Source organism: Artibeus jamaicensis, unplaced genomic scaffold (assembly GCF_021234435.1).
Source record: "Artibeus jamaicensis isolate MK-2021 breed Jamaican fruit bat unplaced genomic scaffold, CSHL_Jam_final scaffold_537, whole genome shotgun sequence".
NCBI lineage: Eukaryota > Metazoa > Chordata > Mammalia > Chiroptera > Phyllostomidae > Artibeus > Artibeus jamaicensis.
Window position 1 is genome coordinate 15,194,599 of NW_026522047.1, and position 23,236 is coordinate 15,217,834.

At 38.3% G+C, this 23,236-nt stretch overlaps 1 protein-coding gene across 5 annotated transcripts in view; it reads right to left on the reverse strand.

Annotated features, from left to right (window-relative positions):
* Window positions 1–23,236, reverse strand: part of INPP4B (inositol polyphosphate-4-phosphatase type II B) — a 515,731-nt gene that overhangs the window by 101,186 nt on the left and 391,309 nt on the right. For all 5 annotated transcript variants that reach the window (XM_037126042.2, XM_053658182.1, XM_053658183.1 and 2 more), the window contains 3 exons: window positions 20,612–20,742; window positions 20,140–20,244; window positions 10,923–11,031 (listed from right to left, as the gene is read on the reverse strand). In XM_037126042.2, the coding sequence (XP_036981937.2) occupies window positions 10,923–11,031; window positions 20,140–20,244; window positions 20,612–20,742 (345 nt within the window). The remainder of the gene's footprint in view (window positions 1–10,922; window positions 11,032–20,139; window positions 20,245–20,611; window positions 20,743–23,236) is intronic.

Below are 23,236 nucleotides of genomic sequence, written 5' to 3' on the forward strand. Positions count from 1 at the left end.
AAATCATAGTAACTAACCGCAAGGAAGCTTTCTGGAGAAGAATAACTGATTTACTCTAGTTTGTATCCTATAATCTCTCACAGTGAAGAATGGGGGGACCTGTCGAGAAGTCTCTTAACGCAGTGTCTAGCAGTCTCCCTTCTTCTAGGTTCACTTTGTATCCTTAGATTCTCTAGGACGATTCTCTAGGGAGGTTTTATTTTGCATAAATGTCATTCATGGTAAATGGGTTCCCTTCATACCTGAGAAGCTGAATGGAGTTCTGGAAGAGAATGAGCAAAAAACAGTCCCCAAAGTAGGAGCAGATTACATAGCACGCCAATTTAAGTACAACAGTATCTAGTTTCCACACTAGCAAGCATATTATCCTTTCAGAAACAGTCACCAATATGTTTAGGTTGATTTCCTCTGTGTACGTTTAATTTCATGTATTCTTTCAGGCACATTTTTGTGTCCATCCCTACATAGTTCATAACCCACATGCAAACCAAAATGACTACAGAGAGTTCTACTTTAGCGATGTAGAATATTTTGCTTATCTATTCATTCAAGTTGTTTCTAATAGTTTACTATTATGAATAGAAGCAATAAACATCTTTGAAAATTTTACTGTTTTTCTTTTATTATTTTATTGTTGGTATATCCCGAAACAAATGGTTTCCCTGAGTTGTATTTGGGAGGGCTATAAATAAGGCTGAAGTCCTAGAAATATTTTTACTGACTACTGGACGCAGCAATTTTAGGCAGACTAAATTAGTAGCAGACCCGGGTGCAAATCATCATATCGATTCACATTTTTCTTAATAGGATACATAAAGTGATTTACTTTTAAATTATAGTCTTTTAAAAGCCCCAGAGCAATGGAATGGGGTGAGTTTTGAAAATTTCTATCTGGTAGATGACAAAACCAATTCCTGGAAAGGTCATCTGTAACTAACATTATTCCATAGAACTAACATGGTCCATTTATGAAGAACATGGGTTCTGGGTTGAATACCTACTCTTTGTGGCAGGATGAGTTAGTGTGGAAGCACTTGAGAGGGGAGTGAAGTACAACTTTCCATCTCTGGTTCTGTCATTATCCGTATGGGTGATTCCATTTCTGGACCTCAGTATTCTTATCAATAGAGATTCCACATTATTTCCAACATTTAGAACATTCTTTATTGAGAAAAATACCACAGAATCATCAAAATGATTTTCTTGTTTCCCAAAACTTCTTCTCATATTGACACAGACAACTGGCTGTATTGACCAAGCAATGAAAACAAATGATTTATGACCTGTACTCCTTTTCCCAGTGGACTTGACATTTAGTCAGTTACAGAAAACAGAAACCTGAGACTCCTTCAGCCCTGCCAGGCCTCCCTCAAGACCCCATCCAGCTGGATTTAATTCCTATAAAGTTTCCTAAAAATATTGAACTCAGTAGTCACTATTTCCTCTCACCATCACTGTTATGACGGCCTAATTGTTTACCCTTCTTAGGTTCTCTACACACGGTCACTCAAAATGCAAATCTGTCCTGATGGTGTGGCTCAGTGGGGTGGCTGTCCTCCTGGAAGCCAAAAGGTCGCTGGCTCAATTCCAGGTCAGGGCACATGCCTGGGCTGTGGGCCAGGTCCCTGGTTAGGGGCATGCAAGAGGCAACCCTCCCACTCTTTATGCCCTCCCTTTCCTTCTCTCTAAAAATAGCAAATAAAATCTTTTTTAAAAATGAAAATCTGATCATGCTAATCCTCAGACAAAAACCTGTCAATGAGTCGCAATAGCCTAAAGGATGAACTACCAGGACTTGGTATAGCAAACAAGTTTCCTCAGGTTTGGCCCCTCTCTCCTTCCCAGCCTCAGACCCTCTCTCTCTTTCTCTTCTGCTTTCTCCTCATCGCTCTCTGAGCTGCTGTCTCCCTGGCGTTTCTGAGCCCAGGCGCGGCGAATGGCACTGCCACACTCCGACACACTGCACAGACCTGGCTGGGAGTCTCGGTACCTCTGGAATTTTACCTCCCACTCAAGACACACGCACAATCCAAACGCAACTGCCAAGCCCTCCTAAATATCTCATCGCCAATCTCTTTCGATCCGTCTATGCTGACACCACCTCAGGCCAAGCCATCTTTCCTCTCCACAGGTTCACTGCCACCACTACTTGCTACCACAAGCCATGTGACAGGGAAGAGGACACGGAAATTGTTCAGGCATGCTCCCTTCTAACAAAGATTTTGCAACAGGGTCACTTTTTCTCACGTTACATGAGACAATTGTACAATTTTTCCATGACATAGATCCCATAGGTACATTTTTTTAAGTTAGTACCTTTACTATAATCTTGCAAACAATGAGATACTCTACACTTAGCATCTATACTAAAAATATACAGTATTTTAAAATTTTCTGGACATTTATTTGTAGATAACTTTTTTCTTGTTGTTTGCTGCCTTTGGAATGATGGATATTAAAATATCTAAGCTAATAGCTGTAACGCAGTCTGGCAGTCACTCAATGTTTAAACTGAGCACAGCTTTCTTTCTTGGATTAAGGCCCTACCAGTTCAGGAGACATGACCGTGTCATGGTTTAAAATCTTTCCTACTTTAAGATGAAGGAGAAATGCAACTCCTGATTTACAGAAAATAGTTCCTCAAACCATTGTACCTATTCATATTTAGATTGGCTATTTTTATAAAAATCATCACCTTTCTCTTTTCAGAACACATAAAAGTATACTTTCCCTTCCTCCTGAGGTTCAAGTGAACACTAACATGCTAGTTCTTGACAAATGGCTGTTTTTAAACCCTATGAGACACTTCCCACAGTTGCGTCCATGTTTCCGTTTTTTAATTCCAAAGTCATTCCCTGTGCTTGGTACAAAGTCCAGTCACATCCATCTCCTCAGGCAGAGAGGAGATGGCCGTAGGACAGGCAATCTTTTTACTTCTTTCATTCACTCCCTTGTATTTGTTTAACAAACACTTATCAGAGCAGTTCCTGGGGATACTGGGGTTCACCAGACAGACACCCCTCCCCTCAGAGCACACACAATCTAAAGGGGAAGGCAGACAGTTAGAAAGCAGACATGGTCTAGCCAAGGAGCCAGAGACGAAAATGTAGGCAGAACTGAAAATGAGGAAGTTCTGTTAGGTTCACAACAGAAGGTGATGTGAGAAGAAGCTGGAGAAAAAAGAAGGGTCGGGGCACCCATGCATATATTATGCACCTTAGACTTTATACTCCAGGCGCGAGGTGGCTAGAAAAAGTTTGAAATCATGAAGTCACTAGATTGTATTTGCATTCTAGAAATATTGCTCCAATCAAGGTGAGAAAAATGGACTAGAGGAGAGCCAGCCTGATGAAGAGATTTTCAGGTAGACATTGAAAAGATGGGTGATTCTATGAGTTAGGTTTATCCGAAGGCATAATTCATTGTTGAAATGAATGGCTTCCTGAGAAATAAGAAAGTAGAACTGATAGAACTGATTTTGGGGGGAAGATTGGGGGGAGGGAGGAATGAAAGCAAGGGAAGAAAAGGAATCAAGAATTGCTAGCTACGTGTACATTGAACATCTAGGTGCCTGTTGGTGACTTTTATTGATAAAAGGTATCCTCAAGAGAAGGCTGAGGGTAAGGGGTGAGTGATGACTCCCTCTGTTGACTTGGAAGAGCTTGAATGACACCATTAATGAGAGGCTGTCTGCTACTTGGCTATAAATAGATGTCTGGACCGCATGAGCCACACCTGGGCTTAACACAGAGACGCCATCTAAAGAACTGTGCTCAGGAGACCTGGCAAGTGTGCCTCTTATGCACAAAGATACAAAGTTTTGGGGGGATGTTAATACGGCAGCACCTCTAAAATTCAACAACCTCAACCAAGCAATTCTACTTTTAAGAATTTATATAAAAGAAACCCTCATAAATTTTGAGAGAAATTTTGAGAATAAGAGTGTACCATGCAAACACAGTGGTTATAACAAAAATTAGAAATGGTGGAAATGATCAGCAACATTGTTTGTATTGGGTAGATAATTATTCTACATTCAATCCATACAAACCTACTTAGCTTTTGGAAAGCAATACATCTACATATATTGACATGAGACATTCTTCAGACATTTTTAGTGGAAATATTCTTGTTCGTCTTTTGCATATAGAATAGCTACAATTATTAAGCCCTCATTATATGCTAGGCAGCATTATAAATTTTTTGCTGAATGTGAAGTCATCAAATTTTCAGAACAACCCTGTAAGTGAAGAAATATTTTTTCATGCTATGAATGAGGAAACAAAAGTACAGAGAGTGGAGGTAATTTGACTAAGGTCACAAAGTCTGTAAGTGCTCAAGCCAGGATTTAGTTCACAGAGAAAGTAGAGTCTACTAATTATCTGTGATGAAAGTTTCTGCCCTGCCCCAGATCAGGGGCCAGGAAAATTAAACTCAGTTACAGAAAAATCAAGAACATTACATTCCCACGACCTGAATTGGTGAACTTGACTTCTAAATGCTGAAATCTCAAATACTTGGATGCCTACAAGAAAATGCATAGAGACATGCATTAAGCTGCTCCAATTGCTTTATTCTGGGAAGAGAGCATGAAAAGGCAGGCTTTTCACATCCCATGCTTCTTTATTCTTTGAATTTGTGTGCTACAAGCACATTTTACTTGTGTAGTTAAAATGAGAAGGAAGGAGCAAGCTGCATTACAAACTCATTTAGGATCATATGCAACTCAGCAAAAATCCTTCCATTCCTGTGGAGCACATTGAGTTCAATACTTTGAGTCCCATTATTTAGCTGGCACAGTACGCCCGAGCCTGAACATGACTATTTCATTGAAAAATTCTATCATCTCCATACTCCAGGTTATAGATGTGTGAGATAAAGCCCATTAATTCTGGAAGATCTGATGTGCACAGGGAGCTGCCTGAAGGGAAGTACATCTAGGGAATACCAGCCCGGTACCCAGTATTGGCAGACCTAGCTGCCTATTTGCTCGAATATGAACTGAATTGAGAGCTAAGAGTGGCTGAGGGGGGGACTGACTCAAAGAAAGAAAAGAATATACCCCCAAGGAATCAAGTTGTGCTCTACACAAAGATTTAAATTTCCATCTCCTTGAAAATGATGTATTGTCGGCTACTGGATATAGTTCAAAAGGAAAATGAAAGGAATGCTGGGATTTTATTCATGCTTATTCCCATTTCCATTGGGTCTGCATCATACTTTTTGTTATAAAAGGTTTTTTTAAAGAGAAGAAAATGCATTTGAAAATGAATAGGACATGAATTTTAGCTATAACCTATAAGACTGATATTTTTGTACACAAATTTTGGTGTATTGGGAATGACTTCCAAAGAACTGCAAACACTTATTTTTAAATGGAGAGCATTCAATTTATACAGGCTGAAGCAAAAGTAGGTTCATGGTTGTGAGTACACAAAACACAGAGTTTATTCTTACATTATTGTGTATTAATTATTGTATTATTTTCCACACAAACAACTGTAAACCCATTTTTGCTCAACTTTGTACACTTTGAAGAATTAGTCATTTTAAGCCATTTGGAAATTTTAAATTTATAACAAAAAATAAAAACATAGATTGTAAGTGGAAAAACAAATGAGAAAAGAGGGCACCCATATGTTGCCAGTAAATGCATTGTTGAGAAAGAAGAATATGGGTGGTTTTAATCTCCTTCTTTTGGCCTTTTTACATTTTCCAATAAGCATATTTGCAAAATTGGAAAATTATCAATAGAAAGTTCTTGTTAAAAATACATTATTGAATGATAGAAATATTTCTGCTTCAAAGACATATGACAAGATGTCAGACTAAACAACTCTGCCAAATTTCTGACAAGAGACCAGGCTAGAAGAGCCTTCAAGCAAATACTTTGGCAACAACTGCATAGTTTGCTCACACGTTACTGGAGAGAGTAGAGAAGGGGAGGGCTGGAAAAATTCTGCTATAGTTCTGCTTAGAGGCCTCAGCTCTATACTACTGACAAAAAGGGTTCAGTTGTTTTATTTCCCCTACATTAAGCAGTGGTCAGTGATTCTATCAGAAGAATATATTTCAAAGATCGTGCATCCAGTTCTCTCATTTCTGGTTTACTGGATGCTGGCTACACCTTAGGCTACAGAGAGCAACCTGAATGCAGTATTTTTCCCTTTCTTCTAAGAAGTCTCCTGTTTATAACAGAGAATGAGGAAATATCTACTCTAGTTCTCCTTACAGTAGTGAGGAAACTGTTCCTCAGAGTTTTTGCCATGTGGTGAAGTAGCCATAGATCTCATAAAAGGTAAGTCTGCTTTGTTTAACTCTTTGAATCTCTGTTTCACTTCCCTTCAGAAAATTCCCCCCAATTATAGTATAGACTCAGGTTGTTGTAGGTTCAAGGAGAGCCTACAATATTTCTATTAGTAAAATTTTAGTTCATGTTCCTTATGACTTTTCCAGATGATTACTTTCTTTCTTCCATTTGAAGCTGTGGGGTGGTAAAGGTTGATTATGATCGTCTGGAACAGATGGAGGGGGAGGTGGACAAGCAAGGGTACACGTTCAAGGTAGGCACATGGCCTGTGTGCCATTAGGATTCTTTGCAGGGGCTTCCCTCTGAGTTCATTCCAGATGGACAGGCAGATCACAGGGAATGAATACTCTCAAAAAGGAGTTAACAACGTCCCTCACTGGCTTTGTTTTTCTGTACAAAGGCTCTTGGTTTTCATGAGGTGTCTTTTCATCTTCATGAAAGAACTACGCCTTCAGGTCATGGTCCTACTGAGTGAAAATTCTGGCTGAATCTGAAGTTCCTGCTGAAATCAGAAATGATCAAAGCAGGAAAACAAGTGGTGAATCACTGCCTCCAGGATGTGTAGATGTTTGATGTGACAGGACACTCATAGGTTACAAATATCCTGGTCTTTAAAAAATATGTGTGTGATTACAGTTTTGTTCTCTTAGAAAAATCTCATGTTTATAGCATGAAAATCTCTATAATATGCTCGCTTTTATTTGTTTGGATATTACTCGATCCAAATGTACACAGATCAAAATTCTTATAGCTTTCCTCTCATTTTCCATTCCATTTTGCAACTGTTGAATGAGTTTGGAATTCATTAAACAAAATTTTGTGTTGAGAGGGTTATGATACTTTTCTGCATTTCAACAAATATTCCCTTACGTAGATTTCTTTGCTTCTGATACATGCCAATTGAGGTTTGATACATCTCTCAAGTTCACCTCATCTGCGTCACTATTCTCCTCTCTATTCTCCACCCCCTTCATCTGTCTTCTCCCTGAACTATTCACTTCCATCTGTCGTAACCCTAGCTACACGTTAGATGCACCGGGGAAGCTTTTACAACACACCGATGCCTGGGCTCCATTTCCAGGACTTGCCCCTAATCTGACTCGGGTGATATCACGGCATACACGAAATGTTTTCAAAGCCCCGAAGGTGATTCCATGGTGCAGCCGAGGTTGAAAAATCCTCACTGTCTCTATTGATCTGTTGTATTATGATTATTTGTAAAACCTTATTTCTCACTGGAATTTTCGGCACTTTAAATCAGAGATGAGACTATGCCTGATTCACAGGTGAATTCCAATGCCTGTTGAACTTGATCTATGGAACGAATGTACGCTAAGTAGCCTGTGGGGCACCTCAGAAGACCCACAATTCAAGACAGCATCACCTTTTACTCAAAACATCACAAAGTGTTATGAAATTATCGAGTAAAGACAAATCTAACACACCATAACTGTGACCTAGTAACACTACAAGGGAAATCAAAATAAAATATTAGGACACAGAGTCAAATCAACTTGAGAACTCAGGAGGGCATCATGGAGGGGGGTAAAACATTAGGATCAATCGTATAGAATTTTGAATGGGACTGCGTATATAATTTTGACAGAAATAAATGCAAATAGAGTGGAGATGAGAATGGAACCATTTCTAGTAAAAGAGAACAGAGTGAGGAAGAGGGAAGAGGTGGGAAGGTGTGAAGTCCATTAAGGAAACAGTTTTAGAGCCTTTAACGAGCAGCTTTAGGGAGAAGAATGATGGAAGTAGGAAGCCAGCGGGGTGAGTCCACAGAGGCTTTGAAGGCCCAGTGGATGAGACCAGCCTCCACGAAGGTTTCTGAGCAGGAGAGTAATGTACCCAGATATCTGTGCTTTAAACAAGCCAATCTGCCTAATGAATGACCCCGTAGCTTTTAAAATAAGTTTTTATGAGACAGGAAGTACATTATGGGAATACCACAAGCAGATAAGGCCTTTTTCATGCTAAAATCCTTTTCACGATGTGGTCAATATGTTCATCAAACAATAGATCCCTGAGGAATTGGCACATCAGTGACTGTACTCAGGTGACAGTATTTCATTGTCTTAGCAGAGAAAAGATAAATGAAGGTGCAGAAGTCAAATGGCTATGGTAGTTTCCCCTAAAAAAACTGTACTGAAAGACTTTTCGGGGGGATAGCAAAAGAAAAAAGAGAGGTAAAGAAAATTTTCTTTACTTAATGTAATTTTCTGCACTACCACATATATGTGTAAGTGGAACTCACTCATTTCATAGAGTCACATTCACTTCCTCTCCATGATTGCTCTTCACTAGCAAATGCAATGTCTGCGGCTGAGAAAACCTGCAGAAAAACAGCTTGCGCTGTGTGATGTTACTTTAGGCCTACCGCCTTTCCCAAGTCAGCTCTCACTGGGACAGTGGCTGTTCCCAAGGTCACCTGCCTTGAAAGATGTGTTCGTCCCCCACCACAGTACTGGGGAGAGCTCTTTTAAGATCTACACCAAGTTATCTGTTCGACTTTTTAAAAAATTTCATTGCATTTATCAATAAAGCAATAGGATAAATAACACACAAACAACCTAAAGCAAGTCAGTGTTTACAAGTAGCAGACACGTTTCTCTTATTTTAAATTCAGTGCAACAGCTGTGTGTGTTTATATGCATGTGAACATTCCAGTGAGAAGTGAGGGATACTGAAGAATTCAGGTATTCATGAAGGTATTTAAAACAAAATACGTTATTCAGAGTCGAACCACACAACTCGGCGCTTGTCTGCACCAGTAGCACACAGTGAAACCGAATGAAATAATATGGACGGTTCTGTGGCTCGCGGACCAACGCTGTGTGTTCAAGCAGACCTGCGGATGGTTCAGCCCTCTAATTATGTTGTACACTTTAAAATTGGAGTGAGAAAGACTAATAAATTATTCTCAAGGTAGAGATGTCCAGTTCTAGACAAGATGGAGTAAATACAATCTATTTTACTTCTCCTGCTAATCACAAAAATTACTCGAGTGAAAACATCTCAGTCATTTATCAGAAGACTCCGGGAGCAAAGGAGGAGGGTTGGCTGGGAGCCTCAGGAGTTAGGGAATGACAGGGGAGTGAGTTATAGGTTTATTTATTTATTTTTCTGTCCACCACCTATCCCAAGGGTATTAGAGAAGTCCCTAGTGCAGCCCAATGCCACCTAAAAATAGAACCCAAGAAAAAACAAAGGACGAGTAAAAGGGTGGCCGGACACAAAGGGAACTTTTACCCATACCTGTCTATTCTGGGGGGGGGGTGAACATCACAAAAATAGCATTGTCTCTCCCCCTCCACTTGAAGGCTGGCACAGCAGGGGGTCAATGAGAAGCACCATTCCCGGTAGAAACCATGGCAGGAACCTGCATTCCACTCCCATTCCTATTTGACTAAAGAGATGGCATCCTTCCCCCACGGGGTCTATAACCAAACTGACTTCCTTAATTCATGGGGCTTCTCCCCCTGAAGCCCCTGGCTGGAATTCTGCTTTCCTCTCCCTGTTAGAATGATGAAGTGACAAAACTAGTTTCTGCAGCAGAAGGAATGACCTGAAGGAGTTTCTCTGTGGCGTTGGAACAGTTCTTTGTGATGGTTGCTCTCATCCACACCTGTAACACAATTCCACTGAACTATGTACGCTCCTCACCAAAAACAAAAAGCCAAACCCAGAGAAATCAGAACATTATACACCTAATAATAAACGTATTGTGTGGTAAATATGATAAAACTGGGGGGAAAGGAAGGTTCTGGTTTTGCTACTCAGGTAAATTTTCCAGATACTATCAGTAAATCAACCATGATGACAGATACTATTTCCCCCTACCTTTCAAAATTCAGGCTCTTATTCTAAAAAGAGTGACTACTTGGAAATAAGTTACTGTTCACATCAGGGTAACACCCTGATGGTTTACAGAAGTGCAGTCAGAGCTAGAGGATGTTATAAGGTAAACTTAATGAACTACTGATGCAGTGTTTCAAAGTAGTCAGAGAAACAAAAAATTGACAAAGTATATTATAACAACAGTAGTAATACTTCAGGTTTTGTACCATACCTTTTTCCCTAAGGAATTGAATATTTTTCCCTTTTAATCTCATTATTTAACTAATAGTGTTCTGTATGGATGTCTCTTTTTTCAAATGGCACAATTATGTGCCCTGCCTCAGACCACAGCGGAAATCACCCACAATGCGAGAGTCAGAAATCAGGACTCATGATCCGCCTTCGGTGTCTGGCTGTGTAGTTACACGGGACTATGTTTTCAGCTACATCTCTACCTGAACATCATTCCATTGAATGAGCAACAGTGGATCCTAGAAAACAATCTATTTCTTGTAGCTTTGTTTACACAAAAATTTCCTGCCTGCAGAGCACTACTCAATAAGCCACATATTCAAGCGTTTATTCTAATTTAAATTCTGCTCCAGTGTTTTTGTTTTGGGAATCCAGCAACTTTAAGTTACTAAATAGGTTGAGATATAAGAACTATTCATTGTGACGGACCACGCTTCTTTATTCTAAATGGAGAAGAAAGTGTATAAACTTCCCCAAAGGGAAGATAACATCATTCGTGCATCTCGTCGTCACTTACTTTCTCCTTTCTGTTTCAAATCTGTGGAGTAGTTTCCGAAGACCGCCATTCTTAAATCCCTGAAAATGGGCAGCTGGGGCTCCCACGGTGATAACATCGTAGAGAGCATCTGGAACAGGAATGGACAAGGAGATGGACATTTTGCAAACATTTCTCTCCCGCACGCTGTTTGCACAGGAGCATACACACTGTCAGAAGTTTGAGGTGTTATTCTGTTTAATTTTGCAGAAATAACTCTGAACTCGCATCTCAAGGGGGCAAGAGGAGCTAATCCATCTTTCTAAAAGCCACCTGTGCACCTAAACAAGTTATAATATTTCCTTGATTTATGACTACATCTTAATTATATGCTACTGTGTAGAACAGTATGTTCTCTCATTCTTCTGTGTACTTACTGAGATAACATGCTAATTGGCCTTTTGTGTATTTTACTTTATTGAGTTTTGCATCACTTAACTTGCAATCATATTGAAATTCAACAATAATGAATCTTACAAGCTAAATTTACAGAGAAAAGAAGCATTTTGGTTCAAGGCCAGAACACTACTAGTGCATTTTTTAAAAATCTATATAGAGGGGTTCCTGCCTGTGTATACTAAATCTTACTCAATATTAATGCATGCTTCTGCAATTTCCTTAGATGACAGGGAAAGAGTACACAAAATGTCTCTTGATCTATTTTCCAGCAAGATACTTTGTTTTTTTAACAAAATATTCATATATTTAAAATTGAACCTCAATTCTTTGATCTTAAAAGCCACCAAGTTTGATACATATTAAGTTTTGGGCTTCAAAACACACCATCATTTTTATATTCTAATGAAAAATATTCCCATAAGAAGGAAGCCTGAGTGAATTCTTCTTGTTAAACTGCATTTTACTGAGAAACCTAATTTCGTAGTAGATCCTTCTCAGATTGATTTTGGTATTGATACATTGGCTGTTTTTCAGATCTCATTTACAGGGAAAGTGTAAATTATTTTATTAGCTTCATGTAAACACCATGACTTTTCCATAGTGGTTCGAGCACATGCACCTGTGATATTTTTCTTACTAAAAAATGTCTTCAAAATGCAAGGTCACAAAAAACAATACAACCCAAATCAATCCGACAATAAGGCAAATACTGAACAGTCACTAAATAGATTACTGGAGTGGTAATCTTTTGCCTTTTTAAAACATCGCCAATGAAGTAGAAGCCAGGTTATCTCAAAGTAACAGAATATTAGACCTCTAGCCCTGGCTGGTGTAGCTCAGTGGATTGAGTGTGGGCCTGTGAACCAGAGTATTGCAGTTCGATTCCCAGTCAGGGCACGTGCCTGGGCTGCAGGCCAGTTCCCAGCAGGGGAGGCATGAAAGGCAACCATACACTGATGTTTCTCTCCCTCTCTCCTTCCTTTTCCCTCTAAAAATAAATAAATTTTTTTAAATCTTTTAAAAAAAGAATATTAGACTTCTGTGAAATTTAAAGGTTTCTTTTGTCCAGAGAATTTTAACCGAGGCCTAAGAAATGGGTTTCAGATGTCCATTAATATACATAAATTTTATAACTGCCGCTGTTTTACTTCCCAGAAATGGGTCACAGCTTTCTCAGATGGTCATGAGACCACCCCAAAGTTAGCAACTCTGAATTTTAGTCCACCTTCGTGTATCTGCTCAGAAACCCAAGGGCCTTGAGAAGTTACCTGCTTTGGGAGGTAAAGTCCCAAAACTTTAGTCTAAAGTTTTAGACTTTAGTCTAAACTTTAGACTTTGGTCTAAAGTCCCTGAGACTCTATACTCAAGGTCTTCAGACCTCTGCCTCCAGAACGGACAGTCAGTGGTTTTAGTGACTGTCACCTGGTCCTTGGCTCTGGATCCCAGCTCTGCCACCTGGAAGTGCTGTGGCGTTGGGACACTTACTTAACCTCGCCAGGTCGCAGCTGCCTCAGCTAGAAACTGGAGTTGAAACTAGTGAAAAGTGATAAGCATTCAGTATTATTATGAATATTGTTTCTGTATGAAGTCATCCCACCAATTAAGCAAAGGAAGGTGATATCTGAACTTGTGCTTACGTTTCCATAACCTTTCAGTCTGGAAAAGAAAGTGATGCTTAGATCACTCTTCGGAACACAATCAGTTCCCATGTTCATTGGAACTAAATGCAGAAGGGAGAGTCATCATAGTGCTGTAATGAACCATACTGCACTTCTGCTGAAACCCGGGCGACCAGCCATTACCAACTGCACGCGGAACTAACTACAAGCTGCATACACACGTCCCATGAAGCCCAAACAAAAGGCATACCTAACTCAATGGTTAAAAAAAATAAACCGTAGACTCGCTGGACCCAAAAAGTTTCTTGCCTTTCCACCCCACCCAGCAAGAAGGGAGGAGTGAATGTGAGTGGAAAGAGAAAGCATTCTTAATCAATGGAGGTTCACATTTCTTAATTCTGCAAAATTTTCAAACACATGTGACCACACACATGCTGCCAGGGCCCATTGGGAGGTATGGTATGAGGCCAGGCACCGGAAGGGCCCTGAACGTAAGTGTATTAGCTTCACGGTAATCTGTGAGTTTCCGCAATTTCCAAAACTGCTCTCTAGGCACAGCAGCCTTCTCTTCCTCCACCTGCCTCACTCATCGCGGGATCCCAGTGATCTGGGAAGGAGCCAAGAAACTCTGAAGTGACAGGTAAAGCACGAGAAGCAAGCTGTTCAAACACACTCCACTCACAGTAAAGAGCTGTTTATTTATTTTTAAATCTAAATGAAGGAGTGTGTGTTTCTTGAATCCACCTATACTAAAACACTTCCAACGTTATGAACAAGCTCTTTCCTATCCAAAGTTTTGACTTTTACTTATTTCCATTCTACGTTCTATTCATGAACTCATCCCTTTGAAGGTTTTAACACTACATTTGTACTAAAGCCTATAAAATCTCCATTTCTGGCTACTTGTGACCTCTTCACTCTTAGATAATCCAATGGCTGACTGCTTTATGCACACCTCTGAACGTCAGCCAGCTATTAGGTTTAACTTGTTCTAACTCTTCCAACCTGCCTTTCCTCCCTGGTTTCCTGAGACCAGTACAGAGGTCACATTCCCTTCAGCCTTCCAGATCAAAATTCTCGAGATCTCAAGATCATTTTAAATTACTTTCTTTCCCTTAACGTTTTATCTGATGTGTTCCAACAACTCTGCTCCCCAGACTGTGTTCTCTCTTATCACTGTAAACTCTCTTTACTGTAATTCTAACCTTCCTCACTTCATGTCGGGTCACTACTGCCTCTTCCATGTCGGCTTCCCTGCCTCCACAGTGTGGACGGCTTCTCCCATGGGGTCCGGCACTCAGTCTCTCTCATATACGTCACAGATTAGAAGGACATTCAAATGTCTCAACATCACGCATACTATAGGTACTCATTAATTATGAACAAACAAATAAATAAATAGTTGAGGCTAAATTCAGTTTGTCTAATTTGTCTTTAGATTATTTAGGGAATTACTATTCTTCACTGAAGAATAAAAAGTTTAAGCTCACTATCTAGAAAAAGCAGTACTGGAATCTGGAATATACACATCTCGACGGGAATAAGACAATCATAAATCCCTCCATGAAATATATTCAGTAAAAGAACAAGGAGAGCTTATGATTACCTACATGCAAACAATTCAAATTAGACCCTTCATGCACAAAAATCAACCCGAAACAAATTAGAGCCTTCAACCAAAGACCTAAAACTGTAAAACTCCTAGAAAAAATAGAGGGAAAATGTTTCAGAATATTGGTCTTAACAATGATTTCGCAGATATCACACTAAAAGCACAAGTAGCAGAAGAAAAAAGGGAACTGGGACTATATCAAACTGAAAAGCTTCTGATAAGGAAAGAAGAATATAAAAAAGCAACATACAAAATAGGAGAAAATACTGCAAACCATATATCTGATAAGTGGTTCTGTTCCGAAATATATAAGGTACTCCTACAACTGAATAACAAGACTCCAGTAAATCTTAATATTTTGCAATTGTTATTTGCTGGTTAGCAGTTATCTATGTCACTGCACCAAGCTATCTGTTTTGGCCCCTTCACCACTGAATTTCACTTGCTATTAACTATTATGAAAACAGTAGGTAGTTCTTTGTGCACCATGGCATTTATTTCCAGGTTTCTTAGTTAATGAAGAATGATATATGAAGTACTATGTTTGTTCTTGGCTGGAGCAGACATGCTCCTTTAAATTTAGTTAGAATTAACATCCATTGACGTTTCTCTGCTAACATCCATTAGCAGAGAGCAAACACATAAAAAATCATCCATAAGAAACAAAATTCTATGATAATCTGATTAGTAATATTTGTCTCATTTACAAAACTTCTCCATTTTATCCCACTCTTTAAATTAGGCATCTTTGTAATATGAATAGTCCTTAACTGGGTATAATAAAAGCTTTCTGACTTTGGGTACTAAAAAACAATTTTAAAAATCTAGGTGGGCATGTAATTTTACAGGAAATTTAAGCAAAAAATGTTAAAGGTCCTTTTTTCCCTCTCATATAAAATATAACCTGTGCATCTTCTTTCTTTTATATTTTATACCTCAAAAATTGCCCTTGGCTTTGTGAAAATGGCATAGTGTGCATTATAATAGGGAAGAAAAATTCAAGTTGAGTCTCATCAAGCTAAAGATACTAAGTTGATTTGAAATTTAATAACAGGACTGCCTCATAGCCTTTTAAAATCCATTTAATAATAGAAATGAGATAATAAGTCTATTTTTCCCAGAAGATCTCTTTAAAATTCCTACAACTATAAAAATAGTGCTAATAAAAAAAAGTAGACACACTGATCTCATTTCAAAGAACAATTTAAGAATAATCCCTGACTCCAGAATGGCTCACAAAATGACTTTGACATGAATCACAAGACCACAGGGATTTTTAAGGGAAATCTGTTTCAAAATAGTCCAAGAAATGTGGCATCCTTATGAAACACATCTACAGGTAATTATGCTTCACTGATGAGGCGATACACCCAAACCTCAAAATGCGCAAGCGAGGGAGCTCCAAACAGCTCCTGTCATTCATCACCACCACCACCCCACCCCCATCAATGCAGGGATTAGAAGTCTAAGAGCCAGAGGGGCCGCTGCCTCTCCCACAGTCACACTGGCAGTTCTGGTGATGTCCTGCCCAATTCCAACTACAGCTTTGGGATGTCATTTAGTAGGTTCTTCCTTTTTCTTCTTTTCTTCCTTTTTTATTTCTTTGCTATGTACTATAATATGCTATTATTTATCTTTAATACATAATATAATTTAAATATATAATAATATCACAAGAGTCCATATTTTATACTATTCACACCTGCTTTTCCAAGAAAATAAAATTTACTGCCCTGCTGTTACTCAGTGGATAGAAAGCAACATAATTATACTCTCCCCCCCCCCCTTCCCCTCTAAAGATAAATAAATAAAATTAAAAAAAAAAAAGAAAATAAAATTTACTGAGGCATATTGGAGAAAGAAATTTTTTTTCAATTTCAGGATTTTGTTTTTGTTATTGTTGTCATTGCTGTATACAATCTCTATTGTAGTAGGTATTCTGTTTGTTGCATTTAATTTAAGTAATGAATAAGGATGGAAAATTAACTTCATGGGTCTGGGGGCACCCAAAGTTAAATGGAGGCTATTTCATTTGTCACTATGAGACATGGCAACATTAGTTCTGCTCAGTTACTTGTATTAAGAGCTAGACATTAGTCTCGTATTTGGTAAATCTGCCTGCTACTGTTTATAAAGCTGCCTCTCCAAATAGAGCAGGCACACTAATCAAAGGTGAGTAGATGTAGTTTACTAATGGTAATAATGAAAATAAATGTAGGCTATATCCAAATAACTCACCAGTAAAATACCTGGGCTTGGCCAATCTTACTTGCATCATTACCTTGTAAAATGTTGTCTGTAATTCAGCTAAACATTTAAAGCAGTAACAGTGGACCTTAAATAGATTTAACTGCAATTCAAAATCTGCTAAATGTATATTATATAAGCAAGCAGAAAACTTGATTGACCACCATCTACAACTTTAAAGTGTTTTATTTTGCAAATAAGTAAAGCAAAGCTCAAGGGGGTTATTCAGTTGGTGTAAGACAAAGAAGTAAGTGGTAAGGCCCTAGGAATTCAGTCATTTTCAATATCTACTCTAACATATAGTGATGATTTGGTCTATAGAGCACCTACTTTATCTGAATTCCAACTGCAAATAACTTTTAAACTTACTATAAAACTACAAAAAAATTTTAAGACACATACATTATTTAATGTTATACATATTACATACATGCAATATATACATAATATATTCTAATTATAGTATGCAATAGAATTCAACGCCTTCACATTAATTCTTGGCTGTTAAGGTATCTCATCTTTTCCCATGTTTTCTCTTTAGGACTTCAAAGGGAAGAGTCGGTCTTTCTGAAAACTACTATGTCAAAAATCCTCTAGTCTGTGAGCTGTACCTTAGTTCTTGCTTTCTTCCCTACTGCTTGATTTTTTAATCACAAATAAAAAGTCCTTCATATATCCTGTTACAGGTTAAATTGCATCCCCAAAGAAAGACATCTTAGAACCTGACCTTATTTGGAAATAGGGTCTTCACAGATGAAATGAAGTTAAAATGCAGCTGTTAGGGTGAGTCCTACTCTAATGTAACTGGTGTCCTCTCAGGGGGAATTTGGACACAGGGACAGACACACACAGAGATGATATGAAGACACACAGGGAAACACCATGTGAAGACGGAGGATCAGTGCGATGCATCAAAAAATCAAAGAAAACCAAAGATTGCCAGGGGGAAAAAAACAAGAAAGAAAGCAAGCAAGAAAAAAAAGGAGCTCGGATGAGGCAAGAAAGATTGGCCTACATGTTCCAGAGGGAGCTGTGTTCTGCAGACGCCTTGATTTCTGACTTCTGACTTCAAGGACATGAACCGACCCTTTTCTGTTGTTTAAGCCACCCTACCGATGGGGCTGTGTTACGGCGGCCCTAGCAAACTGGCACACATTCCAGACCAGACTAACCAGAACAAACGCCATTTGTCTTTCTAAACTTCTTTTCTTTTAGTTTCCGGTTTCCTTCCAGGTTGGAAAAACAGAAACTAAAGGCATTGTATTTATGCCTTGGCTCATGCCAGTCTATTTTCCAGATAGTCTCTTATGGGGGAAAAAGCATCATGTAAAAGGTTCTGTCATTTTCAAGAAATAAATATGATGGAAAAGTTCACTTAGATAAAATAATAATTTTTTGGTGGAAGTGTTTTAAGCATCACCACCAAACATTTGAATGCGTATTTAAAAATCAGTCCCCATCGATTCGGCCCCGACAAACCATTTGGTGTGACGATACTTCATCATCCATCCATGGCAGTCACCCCAGGCCATCCCTTCCTTCCTTGTCTTCTTTCTATCAGTCGCTAGGGACTTGCATGTGATAATTCTTCCCAAATGCCTCTCTAAATCATCTTGCCTCCGATTCTGGCTACTTGCTTAGATTTCATTGCCTCTTAACTGATCATTTTAACAGCCATGATAAAACCAATAGATCTATTTTCTTCCAGTGGGAGCAGCAGCCACGAGTCACAGACCCTCTGACTGTTCATTCTAGGTGTGTCACGTGCCCCAGGTCACCAAACCACACAGAGGACAATGAAGATTAGAAAGATTAACTAACGGGCTTAAGGTCCTATATAAAACCTGGTGAAGCTGCAATTCTATTCCATTTCACTCCAAAATATATGTCTTTTACAGTATCATAAAAGTCTCTTCCTACTGGCCATTAGAAAAAAATTATGTTGGTGGTCAGATAGCTTTTAAGTCCTTTAGCTTCTTTATTACTTGTTGATACTCTGGTTTTGATGATTTCCTTAAAAAAAAAAAACCATTGCATGTTATGTTCAAACTACTGACTCAGTAATCAAAAGTTCCTATAAATCCTTTGGGCAAACCCATCTAACTTTTATTAGTTCTTTCATTTTACCAGTTCTTTCATTTCACATTAATTCCTGGTTAGAAGGACTTAAGTTAAAATTTCAGATGGTTAGTAAGTGTTATCAAAGGTAATAAAATCATATATCAGAATGGTGCTTATAACTATACTGGAACTGGCATAGTAGCTGGTTGTACATATAGAATCAGTATTCCTAAGTTTAGAAAAATGTTTAATTTTTCTCATTATAAAACTTCAGATGATTCTAAAGCAGAATAGAGATTTCATTTTAACGTTTTAAAACTTCTAACCTATATATTGTGAGAATACCTGCACAATAGAATTCTGGAGGTAGAATTCAGCTCCAGATGGATCTGTGTGTGTTTGTTTACATGTGTGACACACTTATTATGGATGATTTGATGACCTGAAGCAACTTCAGGGTCCCTAGGGAGATGGGTACTAGCATTTATCATTCAAACAGAGAGACTTAGGGAGGGAAGGAGGCAGAGGGCTGGAACAACAGGCATAATATGGGACTTTGCTAAATAGGGGCAGATAGTCACCCCAAATATACATAAAACTGATATAGCAGTAAGTTAAAGAAAATGTGAGGTGAGAAGAATATTATAAAATATATATTGTTGACAAATGGTAAGGAATCATGTAGAATGGCAATGAATACAATGCCTTATTGTTCACTCTGAATACTATTCAGGTGTATATATATGAAAGCCTATACATTTTTCCTTGGGAAGTGTTTCTTGCAGCTGAGTACATCAGGATACTTGATGACCTTCTATCTAACAAACTGCCTTCTCACAGGGGAGGCAGTGATTCCGGGGAGAGGCCCACTGAGACCGAGAGACCTCAAGTGAGCCCAGGCTTGGGCTTTGGTTTCTCAACACAGGAATACTGTGAACAAGTCTTGTTTTTCCTTTTTTTTCTAATTCAGACAACAGCCCAATTGCTAGCTATTAGCCATCCCAGATATGACTTAAGGAAGTTAATATTTATTTTGCATATTCACCTGTAAATCAACTGAGATGAAGCACAAGCAACACATTGCTCAGAAACACAACCAAATGATAATAGCCCCTTTTGTAGTATTCGGGGCTGTTATCAGCTTCAATGGTCTTATCTTCATCTTTACATATTCAAATTGCAAATTCTGCCAATAGTAGAGATTTTAAAGAAACACAGTAATATGCTTTGCCCATTTTGAAAAAAAAATACTATATATTACCTTTCAGCTGAGGGCTGTGTACGTGCATTCTCTGCAGATGTAGATTTATTGGAACAAATTCTAATGTTTTCTCTCCTTTGCTGCTGCTTGATTTGAAAGAGGACCCTAGGTGGGAAAAAGTACAATAGTATCAGTAAATAAATAATAAGTGTGTGTGTGTACACATGCTAAAAAGAAAAGTCAGCATAGAAAACTGTTACAAAAGCTTCTGAAAGAAAAATGTAGTTGTATAATTTGCTTTTCTTCTCAGAAATTTAAGTTTTTAACTCTTACTTATGCTTATAATAACACCACGAGTGCTTTTTTTTTTGTTATTTTTCATCCCAAGATAAAAGCATTAGAAATAAATGGTGCTTTTTAAAAAATCTTGGCCCTTTTATGTTCATAACAATGTTTATTATTGTTTTCACATAATCTACCCTCATACATGAAGTGTAACTCAGGTTGAAAATGTAAGTTCTTGCTTCCACACCTGTTTCCTTGCTGAGCTCAGTCAGAATGTCTTGGTACATATTCACCATTTGATCACAGTGAGTAAGGACATTTTTCCGTAGATTGTCCCAGTGCGGAGAAAGTTCACCAAGTTCTTTCAGTTCTTGGTTTCTGTTAAGAATGGAAAAGAGGACAAAACATTTATTTTGCTCCCAAATTCACAGATACAAAGTGCTTAATCAGGGTTGACAAACTCATCAGAAACTGATTCACCGTCCCTTTTGGAAAAGCTCTTTGTGGTTTTAGTGGGGAAGTAATCATTTTAACCCAGAGAAAGCTATAAATAATTTAGACCATGAAAGCATAAAAAATTCTGTATGTAAAAGAAAAATACAGGTCAAATTCACAGATATAAATTTCACAAAGATGGCAAAGACTTCTGTAATGTACATAGAGGCCACTCAGCTAAAAACAAACACTGAATCTCAACAGAAAAACGGCTAAATTCTAGGCTTCAACAATCCAAAATAAAGTAATGGGGGAAGGATTATTGAACTATGTCTGAAGGAAACACAAGTTATTCAGGTAATCTAGTTTATATACAATAGAACTGTCATTTTTCAAATCCTCAACAGAGGATATGTTTTTATCGATTTTAGAGAGAAAGAATGTGAAAGAGAGAGAGAGAGAGAGAGAAACATCCATGTAAGAGAGAAATATTGATTGGTGGTCTCCCATGTGTGTCCTGACCGGGGATCAAATCCACAATATTTTGGTGTATGGGATGGTGCTCCAACCAACTAAGCCACCTGGCCAGGGCTAGATGCAATTTTTTAAAAGCTCATAAACGCTATGATCAGGTATGATTCTATTGCCCTCAGTTTCTTTCAAGAGATCAATTTAAGTAAATACTGCATAAGTTTTGTCCCTTCTTTATCAAAAGGGAAAGCTAATCATGCCATTTAGGTTTTAATTATTAATTTTATCTAGTTCTCTATCCTTTATCCAAGTTAACTTAAATAATCAGAATGCCTTTTTAACTTATAATGATAAATGGTTTTAATATGCTGCTTTGTTAGATCTCTTATTCATTTCTGTAACCTTTTACCAACAACATTTTCATGAGGCTAATTTAACCATCAATGATGAAACTTCTTTGCTGTTTTGGCTGTGAAATATGTTAAATACCAAGCTAATAAATTCAGAAGATGTAGAATCTTTAACATCCTGTTAAATGTAAGAGTAATGGATGGTGTGCAAAATTGTGACTTGGCTTCAAAGGTTCGTAGCTGCCTTTGTTGTGTTTCAATAGGGATGTGGTGTAGTTTTGCTATAACTTTCATCTGAGCTCTTTACAATTTTTGTGAACAATAATTTTATTCTCAACTGTCCCGAAGATTACCTTTCACCTCACAACATTCATGGGAGAAGAAGTAATTAATCAACAGACAGTGAAAGCAAAAGAAATTCACCACCAAAGAGTGGGTAGGAGGGAAGATTGAAAAACTGGGAAGTCAAGTCCTTGGTTGGCACTCAAATGACAGCCTATTTGAATTCAAGACAAAGCAACAACAACAACCAAAGCAAACAAATAATTCCGAAAGCTTCAGATACCCAAGTCTAGAAGTAACTGGGCAATTAGGTTAAACCTGAGGCGGACAGCGTGTATGATGTGCTGATTTGATATGTCAGGTTTCAGGCTGCAGTTCTGATAGATACTTATGACAGAAATATCAGGTATTCCCACTTAATCCTAACAGATGCACCAACAGATGATTAATACTAATAGGTTTATCATTTGTTTTCTCTGAATCCTTATCAGAAATAGTAATTAGGCCGTGGCTGGTGTAGCTCAGTGGATTGAGCGTGGGCTTGCAAACCAAAGGATATGGGTTCAATTCCCAGTCAGGGCACATGCCTGGGTTGCAGGCCAGTTCCCAGCAGGGGACGCACGAGAGGCAACCATACATTGATATTTCTCTCCCTCTCTCCTTCCCTTCCCCTCTAAAGATAAATAAATAAAATCTTTTAAAAAGAATAGAAATTAGATGAAAATATCTAAAAAAAAGAAATAGTAATGAAAGGGGAGGTGGTGAAAGATAAAGAGAGGGTGACGGTGAAGGCCCTTCCTACAGTGTGGGACCCTGGCTTGGTGACAACTCCTTACTTAAGAAAGACCTGGCAAAGTGTGGTCTGAGCATTTAGTGATCTGTGGGGAATGACTTGTGATATACTGGAATTAGTCCATAAGCTTTTTGTTTAAATTTTATCATACCCTTCCAATATGTCAAAATATATACACAGGAACACAGAGAGAAATCTGATGCTCACTGTTTAGTTGTTCTAGAAAATGACATTGAAAAGGTATACATTCTGAAAAAGACAAATAACCAACATAAGGTGTCTCTGCATTAAAAATAGTTCAACTATTGGGGAGTAAATGTATAATAAACAGAGTCAAGTAACGAGATGTTGTAAACCAAAGTGGGGCAGAGTAAGAAAGTAGCTCTAAGTTTAAAAAAGGAAAGAAACTCATTACATTAATACACTGAGACAGATAAAGAGAGAAGAGAATCCGGTGCGCCAGAAGCAGAACACTTCTCAACCAGGAAGCCCAGGGCTGTTTATATCATGTTTTGATTTGTTACTCGGTGAACAAAAACTT